Source organism: Solanum pennellii, chromosome 11 (genome assembly GCF_001406875.1).
Source record: "Solanum pennellii chromosome 11, SPENNV200".
Taxonomy (NCBI): Eukaryota; Viridiplantae; Streptophyta; class Magnoliopsida; order Solanales; family Solanaceae; genus Solanum; species Solanum pennellii.
Genome location: NC_028647.1, coordinates 45,706,783 through 45,715,876, shown reverse-complemented (window position 1 = coordinate 45,715,876; position 9,094 = coordinate 45,706,783). Strand labels below are relative to the sequence as shown.

At 33.5% G+C, this 9,094-nt stretch overlaps 1 protein-coding gene across 5 annotated transcripts; it reads left to right on the top strand.

Annotated features, from left to right (window-relative positions):
- Positions 1-1,082: 1,082 nt before the first annotated feature.
- On the top strand, positions 1,083-8,658 carry LOC107002893 (telomere repeat-binding factor 1-like). Of its 5 annotated transcripts, none has more exons than XM_027913148.1 (7): positions 1,083-1,127; positions 2,337-2,517; positions 2,688-2,905; positions 3,492-3,576; positions 4,727-4,810; positions 4,957-5,307; positions 8,008-8,658. In XM_027913148.1, exons 2-7 carry the CDS (start codon positions 2,368-2,370, stop codon positions 8,020-8,022), a joined length of 903 nt encoding a protein of 300 aa, XP_027768949.1. In that variant the 5' UTR covers positions 1,083-1,127; positions 2,337-2,367; the 3' UTR covers positions 8,023-8,658. The 5 variants fall into 5 exon arrangements, with proteins under 5 accessions (XP_027768949.1, XP_015056579.1, XP_015056582.1 ...); XM_015201093.2 differs by having other exon boundaries at positions 1,106-1,217; XM_015201096.2 differs by having other exon boundaries at positions 1,108-1,217; positions 2,299-2,517.
- Positions 8,659-9,094: the final 436 nt, after the last annotated feature.

Genomic DNA, 9,094 nt, shown 5'->3' with positions numbered 1-9,094 from the left:
GAAAAAGGGTCTGATATACCCCTCAACTTTGTCATTTGGAGCTGATATACCTCTCGTTATAAAAGTGGCTCATATATGCCCTTACCGTTATACAAACGGCTAACATATACCTCTGCCGTTACAAAATGGCTCACATATACCCTTCATTTAACGGAAGTTAAAAAATTAGTTTTAAATTTATATTTATTACTTGTAATTTTTTTTAATTTTTTTTTTTTGGGTATATATGATTCTTCTATCAAAGTTCAAGGTATATTTTAATTTTTTCATACATAAATTATTTTTTGACTTCTTTTATTATAATTATTTGAGTTTCTTATTCTTATTTTTTTTTGTCTTTCATTCCTTAGTTTAAAGAAAAAAAATTTAAATTGTTTTTTTTGTGTGTATTGTAATTTAATTTCGTATTCGAAGAAAAAATTTGGTCATCTACAATAAGTTTTACAAGAATATTAGTGAAACACAAATAAATTTGATTATCAAAATAATAGTTATAAATTAGTCATTGAAACAAAAAAAAATAAAAAAAATATGTTTGACGAGGATTAAATTTACTCATATGGGATTATATTTTTCAGAAAAGATAATAAAAATTTAGATTAATTTTTTTTTTCATTTCCGTTAGAGGAAAGGGTATATGTTAACCATTTGTTTACAAGTAGGAGTATATATGAGCCACTTTCATAACAAAGGGTATATCAGCTCTAAATAACAAAGTTGAGGGGTATATCAGACCCTTTTTCCTATTATATATATTTCTGTTATATCTTGAAGGCATAATTCATAAATATAATCATTACCTTGACTTTAGTAAACAAGTATGTTTTTTTATTTTTGAGTGTGTAGAAATAAATACTTAAATTTGTATAAAATTAAATAAGCAGATATGCGTATTCTGATTTAATACATCTACAATGTGTATAGGACACAAAATTGCTATATAGGACAATTGTGTCAATTTGCTCAATTCTATATAAAATTTAATAATTACTTAATAGACTCAAAGTTAAAAATAATTACTAACTAAGATAAAATTAAAATTATATTTATATATTATACCAATCTTAAATTACTCTATTTGAGCTAATGGTCTTTTCGAAACGGTCACCGTATTAAGAAATATAGTGGTAAGGCATACTAATCTCTACCTTTCGTATACGTATGTGTCAAAGAAGTTGAGAAAAATTGTAGATGAGGGATACCCATAAAAAATAAAGGTAGGGTTTCGGTTTCGATCTCCCACAAATTGGATTATAGCTAGAATCTCGCTATACGAATACGCAATCGATTTATGTTCATGTACTGCTATCTTGTTAATTGTCCGTTTCAATATACAATTGTGATCAACAGGTCTGTGTTGTAATCTATACTTTATATTTTCTTCAATCTGTTGAAATTTGGCTAAAAGAATGTGAAATTGTGCTTATTTTTAGCTAGAAAAAGATGTATGATTCTGTCCCATTCCTAGATTAGTTTATTTGTATATCTATTCTACTCTGTTAATCATAGATATACCATTTTTACATGGGTTGTAGTACTCTCTTACGGTTTATGAAGCTCACATTCCAGTGTTGGTATGATTATCTGAGGAATCATTATAGTTGAACCTTTTTTATGCGATCAAGTTTCATGCTTTATCCAAACTTTGAACTGGCTAAACTCACATAGTACGAGTTGGGAGCACAAATCTAGTATCATCTTGAAAGGCTTACTACCCAATTCGTTCTTTAACTGTATGTATTGTTTTGGTTGTCTCTTTGCTTGTGTGTTTCAAACTTCTCTAATTTGATTTTGAAGAATTAGATTGAAGTATTTCGCGAATGCACTTGAAGGAAAGAGGCAGTAATATTGATAAAACATTTGGACTTTTAGGAGTTGGATCATTATGGTACAAACTTGTTTCTCTTTTTTCCTGGACTTGGAAGATTTAACAGCAAACAAGTTTAACTGACATGATTATTGTAATGCGTACCTTTATAATTCCAGAGTACAAATCACAAACACGTTTAATAGACATGAGTTAATCTAGTATATACTTATCTAACATCTAGTATATACTTATCTAACACCATTGTATGTAGTTTTGTCTGGACTTGTTTCTGGTTTCATTTTATGCATTTATGCAATGAATGGCATCCTTGTCAAGGTTTATGTTTATTAAGGTTAACTTAACTATATACGCATCTGCTTTTCTCCAAATGAAGCCGATTTACATGTTGATTATTCAAGCTAATTTGGATTTCGATATGCATGATAGCCATTAACTGTCTTATATATGGTGCAATTTATCTTCTTCAGATGGTCTGTTGATACATTCTTATGGGTCCTTTGAGTAGGTTGTTCTGAAGTTTCCTCCCTCAGTTTTTGATGGGTGCACCTAAGCAAAAGTGGACTTCAGAAGAAGAAGCTGCCCTTAAAGCTGGGATACTTAAGCACGGACCAGGTAAATGGCGCACGATTCTCAAGGATCCAGAATTTAGTGGAGTATTGTGTTTGCGTTCAAATGTAGATCTCAAGGTAGGGTTCCTTCTATCATTTTTTTCATTAGATAATTATATTTAGTGCAGAGGAAGTTTGGAAGTTACTTGAACCAGATATAGTTGTGAGGTCTAGTCTTATTTTTAGTTTCTTATCTATGCATGTGGTGTTAATATGCTTTCCTATTCATACTTATTGATGCTGTTCAGGACAAGTGGAGGAACATGACTGTAATGGCAAACGGTTGGGGTTCTCGAGAGCAAGCAAGATTGGCTGTCAAAAAGATGAGACAGGCCCCTAAGCAGGATGGGAGTCCTTTGACTGATACTACTGCTGCTGAGAGTGATGAGGAAGCAGCTGAAACAAGGACTGTCACAACTTCTAGTGGTTCTCCTCAGACACATGGTTCAAAACGATCTATGATAAGGTTTAGCATTGCTCATTGATTGTTTCAGCATAGCTCTTTGTGATAGTTGCTTAGTTTTTATGGTGCTTATGATATAGTTTCTTGTTGGTTTTTGCTTGTCCTATTATTCTTAGGTGGCATTTGCATGTTTATTAGAAATATTTGTTGGAGAAGCTTTTTAGAAATATGTTAGAAAACAATTTTTTTTCCTAAAGTCTTTTGAGAAATGCTCTAATTTGATTTCTGAAGTGCATATTTGTTTTCTTTGTCAAACATGTTTGTTTGGAAACCAGCAAGTGCTTTGTTTAAACATAACATGCATATGATACTTCTATATGTTTTTTTTTTTTTGTTGGAACTGGTAAGGTTGTATTCTTCAGCATTAAGTGTATGCTGGTTACCTACAAAGAAGTTCATTGAGCTTTCCTTTGCTTTACTTAGCATTAAGTGTATGCTGGTTACCTACAAAGAAGTTCATTGAGCTTTCCTTTTCTTTACTTGGTGTGAAATAATGTTACCTGTCTTGATGGGATCACAAATTATTCTTATTTTCATACTTTTCGAATGAGGATTGTCTCTCATAGTTGCTGCATTGATAACATTATAGGTTGGATAATCTTATAATGGAGGCTATAAACACCTTGAAGGAGCCAGGTGGTTCCAACAAGATCACAATAGCTGAATACATAGAGGTAATTGTGTTCTTATTTTGTGCTTCCTTTTAGAGAAAGTAACTAGATATAATCTAGAGTACCAATAATTAATTATCATGCAGGGAAATCTTACAAAATTTTAAGAGACCTCAAAAGGACTGAATTTTAGGTGTTGATTCTTGTTGTGCATATAGCAACATTATGAACGATGTTTGTTCTTCTTGTATTTTTTAACTATGAGGACTCGTAAGCCTCAAGTATCATCAAAATTAGTGCTTTACCTCTTAAGTTTTTTGTTCACAGTTTGTGCGTGAAGTTCTTTCTTCCTAGTATTATTTTATTTTAAATTTTAAGCTCTGACTGTTAGAAGTAACAGTTTAGGATGAATAAATTCAGTGCACTGGGGGTCCTAGTGTAGCATCTGGTCAGTATATGCAGAGTATTAGATTTGCACATAGGTCTGATAGGGCCACATTAACTTTTTTGCTTCTGAACAGATGATCTTGATTCCATAGAACAAGGTGTTAGGCTCTGCTAGTGAGGTCCTCACGGAACAATTATGGGCTCATGCACCCTGTCGGCAGCACCAAGTACTCTGGTCGATGCATGTATGTTCAGTAGGGTGTCTGCTTTAATATATGCAGAACATGAGGTTGCATGAGTCTAATATAGATCTGATACTGCTAGGTTAATAATTTCTTCTCAATGTATTGATTGTGATTTCCTATACGAAGGGGACGTTTGGTACGAGGGATAAGGAATAAAAGTCCTGGGACAAAACAAAAAGGATTATTTTGTTTTGCGTTTGGTTAGGGGTATAGTTAGTCCTAACATTATTTATCCCGTCATTTGTACTACAATGATGGGATAAGTTGTACCATATATATGGTGGGATAAGTAACCCCATGAGATATCTGAGTCCACGGGATAACTTTGTCTATCTCATCCCCAATGTAGTGGCTTTATTGATCAGGTTCTCAATGATCTACAATTGGTTTATGCATTCTGCCTGACAATATTTTTGGTTAATACATTTATGTTCAATTGTGTGACATAAAAGTCATCTTACAGATCTTAGTTGATGTGTAAATGTCATGATTGCTGGACCTTAGTTCGTATCAAAACCAGAATTTATGGCTGCATCCGTCAGACTATTCTATTGAATGCTCCACTCTTTCTATTCTTTTAGGACCAGTACTGGGCACCTCCAAATTTTAAAAGGCTACTGTCCGGGAAACTGAAGTATTTAACTGCAACAGGGAAACTTATCAAGGTGATTTTTGTTCTGTACCTGACATCTCTGTTATTGGCTTATTGATCCTCTCACCTAACCCTAGAGTGATTACAATCAGAATTGGAATTGGATGCCTAGTAATTTTTCTTCTTCTTGATTGATCATAATAGTATATTTTCTTTTAGATGAAGCGTAGGTATAGAATAGTACCTACGTCAACACCATCTGACAGTAGAAGAAACCTGTCCCTTCCACTTTTGGACAGCAGGCAGAGGATCTTCCCCAAGATTGATCGGGATGATATGACCATGCTTAGTACATCTCAGATAGATTTAGAGCTAGCTAGAATGAGGAACATGACACCTCAAGAGGCTGCAGCTGCTGCTGCACAAGCGGTTGCTGAAGCAGAAGAAGCCATAGCTGAAGCTGAGGAGGCTGGTAGGGAGGCTGAGGCTGCTGAAGCTGATGCTGAAGCTGCACAAGCCTTTTCAGTAGCTGCTAAGAAGACACTACATGGGAGAAGCACCCCAAGGATGGTAAGACATCCTTTTATGCCGATTATTTTGTCATTGTCTATCATTTTACTTGTCTCTCCTTCCTATCTTTCATTTTATTGTTCTTAGAATATGTTCTTCCTTATCTGTGGAACCATTATTGATTCAGTGTCTAGAAATCATTGTTTGAGAGCACTAATTAACAGGAATAGTGTAGATCCATAATCTTTACTTATCATTTCCCCTTAACTCTACTTGAAACAAGATTTTTCTAATCTACTGTAGTACAAGTTTTAAAGACAGATATTCTAAACTAAATATAAATCTTGTTTCTTAAGACCTCATCTTAACAAGTCTCAAGTGACACCTAGAGGAATATATAGGAGTGGGTAGCTATATTTTTGCCTCAACTGGCATAATCTTTCTCTGGGCCTCATTATCTCTGTTTCAGCTCGTCTCTTGATCAATGTTAAATTTTGACTAATTTGTATAGAGAACTGCTTCACATAGGCTCTGGATATTACAATTGCATCTAGGATGGCAATGGGGTGGGACAGGTCTCAGTCTATGCGGGCGGGGCTGGGTGGAACAATTTTTTAAAGAAATTTAGCGGGGCAGGTTGCGGTTTGAAACTTTTTCCCTTCGCTCTCCTAGTCTAATCTCTTAACTAATTATTCTCTTCTCTCTTTCTCCAAGGTTTTCAAACAAGTACTTTGTATGATTTCTTAAAATCAATTATTTTTAGCCAGAAAAAAATTGGTTTTTAGTTCTGGAAATTTATTTGAAATCACTTCTAAGCCAAATTGAATTTGATTCAGTTTGGATATATTGTCGCCTTAAGGTTTAGTAACTGTAAAATTTGTGTTTTAGCGAAATAACAAACTGAGTTTATAATTAAACTAGATCTTCATTCTTAAAAACATATGATTTAATGTTAAATTATGTGTTGTAGCGAAATAACGAAATTAAGAAAAGAAAGAAAAGTAGAGATAACCTTAAGTGGGGTGGGGCAGGTTAAAATAGGAGAAAATGTTGAAGCCGGGCAGGGTGGTTTAAAATTCTGTGGGTTAAGCTTCAACCCACCCCGGTGCAATCCCTAATCACACCAACCTACACTTGCGTGAGGAATGGAAATTGTAGTCTTGTAGGTACTGTATGCTCAACTTTGTTTATTCTAATTTGAGATAAGTGTCAATAACACACCTAAACTAACCTTTTTTTGAAATCCATACCTAAACTACCGGGAGTGTGAGTTTCATACTTAATCTATCACTTATTAGTTTGAGAAACACCTCTCTTTTATTACACTCTCTTCATGGTGTGTGTCCTACATTCTCTCTTTTATTTAAAAAAAATTGGCACATCACACTCCACAAGCAACAAAACATTCCACCTTTTACAAAATTAAATAACTTATTAGTATTAGTTAAAGATAAAGTATTACTATCTCCCCAAAAAATTATTAGTTTCATAAAAAAAATTATTTTTTCTTATCCCGCTTTACCACTTGCTCTCACCAACCCCACCCACCTAACCTCCGCTTCCAATTTTTTTTTCTCGTTTTGTGTTAGATATATACATATTTTTTTAGTAAAGTTATTTTTACTTGGCGCAAGACTTTTCTAAAAATAAGATTGTTAATTTGGTACATAAGTAGAAGGGAAAAGGCTCAAATATGCCATTCCAGAAAAGGCTCATTTATGCCATTACTTTTAAAGAAAAGGCTTATTCATGCCATTATTTTTTAATAGTGGTTTTGCAAAACCATTTTTGACACGTGGCCAATTATAATTCGGCCACGTCATCAATTTTTTTAATTAAAAAAAATTATAATTCTGAAAAAAAAAATTGAATTATTTCTTTTGATTTTTTAATTAAATAAATTGATGACGTGACTGAATTATAATTATCTTCTTATTTATGATTTCTTAAACAACGTGCAAAATGGAAAGTGATCAACTAATATGAGACGAAGGGAGTAATACTTTAATCTTTAACTTTTAACTAATATTAATAGTTTATTTTAGTTTTTATCAAGATAAAATATTTTATCCATGTGGAATGTCATGTGACAATGTTTTTTTAAATAAAAGATAGTGGATTACACACACCACTGAGGTGTGTTTCTCAAACTAGTACGTGATAATTTAGGTATGAAACTCACACCTTCGATAGGATAGTTTAGGCATGAAACTAAGAAACCAGATATTTCAGGTGTACTTTTAACATTTGTGTCTTGTAATTTTGCATTGAGAGATAATCTAAGCTCTGAATGTGTTTCTTTTTCTATGAGATTTTTCATTTTTACTTTGTTGGGGAGGGGAAGGGTTGTTTTCTTCTAGTAGCTGATTCATTTGGGATTCTTCTTTTTCTTGGGGTGAGAGTGGGGTAAGGATGGGAGGTGAGTTGCGAGGAACGGACTGAGGCCAAATCCTCTGGTACCTCTGTTGATCTTGTTGATTCCAGCAGGTTGTTGGATGACAAATTAACTTGACATCAATACTTCAATGAGAGCGAAAGAAAAAAACAGAGACAAGTATTGATATGTTTCTATTTATGTGCTTTCATAGTTAGGTAACTACTACCTATCTACATTAGGTGCTTTACAGAGTTGATGGAATTTCACCTAAGATGTTTAAACTGGCTGGATGCAAATTGATTATCCTCACTGATGTACTATGTCCAATGCCTGCTATGCTATTATTTCTTGGTTCTTTTTCTGATTGTCTCTCTAATATCTAGATGATACATGCTTGATCGTTCCTTTGGAGGTGATGTGGATGTGCGAGTTAGAGAATTGCTAGATACCATTCCAGTTTGATGTTGTATCTTCAGCTTGTACATATGGCTACAAGTTTCATGCCAAGTGTAATCTACTGGGTTGTTAGTAGTAAAAGTGTTTTTGATTGTGTCAGTGTGTTTCCTGTTCACCAGAGGACTTGACCAAATCAGATGTCTCCTTTTTAACCGTAACTGTTTCTGCTGGCTGAGGAACAGGAATAATCCCCGGAAGGGGTTCGTTCATGCATGGATGTTCCTGATGCTCTTCTGTTAGTGTACACGACGATTTATTATTTATTTGATCTGGATGTGGAAGCAAAATAGATTAGTCTACAGTAGTTTCTGGCCAATGTCTAGTAAGTGGGAATGAAGAAATTATTTCTCCAAGAAATTAGTTCAGGAGACAAGCTTGGGCATATCTCACATAATATATTTTTATGTGGTGGATTCTTTTCAATCTATTTTTATTTCAAATCCAATCAATACTTAAAAAATAGCCCATGTACACTACAGGAATCCTTTATGTTTTCTTACCTATTTGAATGGATTATTTAAGCAGACATGTATAATTAGCTCTAAAAAGTATTCAAAGTTATTTTTCTTATACCGAAATCAGTGTTGCTTTTTTTCGTTCTACTTTTGCTTGTTTATTATATTAAAAAGATGAAATATTTAAATGAATCCTTATTCTTGTATGAGTTTGTATTATGAATTTTCATACCCATCATTATGTTAATCGATCAACTCATTAGAACATAATATGTAAAACCCAGCTGGCCATGATTGCACTCGCTTTTAATTGCATAAATACGGTATTTTTTTAGTTAAAAAACATGATTATTTTTTTTAGAAAAAAAAACTTGTTTCTTCTTTAATCATCACCCTCCCCCCTCCCTGCAAAACCACCACCTCACCCCCAACTTTTCTTCTTCAGCAAATTAACCTAGCACATTTATTTTCTTTTTATTCGAAATCACTTGCTACACTCTTTTTCTTCAATCCACTCTCGTTGTTTGCAACAAATCAAACTCTACCTCTAATCTCTTCT

Excerpts from the sequence above, each read along its gene's own strand:
- LOC107002893 (XM_027913148.1), top strand. The coding sequence starts at position 2,368 with ATGGGTGCACCTAAGCAAAAGTGGACTTCAGAAGAAGAAGCTGCCCTT. Across the intron at positions 2,518-2,687 it reads GTTCAAATGTAGATCTCAAG|GACAAGTGGAGGAACATGAC; the intron begins GTAGGGTTCCTT and ends GATGCTGTTCAG. Across the intron at positions 4,811-4,956 it reads CAACAGGGAAACTTATCAAG|ATGAAGCGTAGGTATAGAAT; the intron begins GTGATTTTTGTT and ends ATTTTCTTTTAG.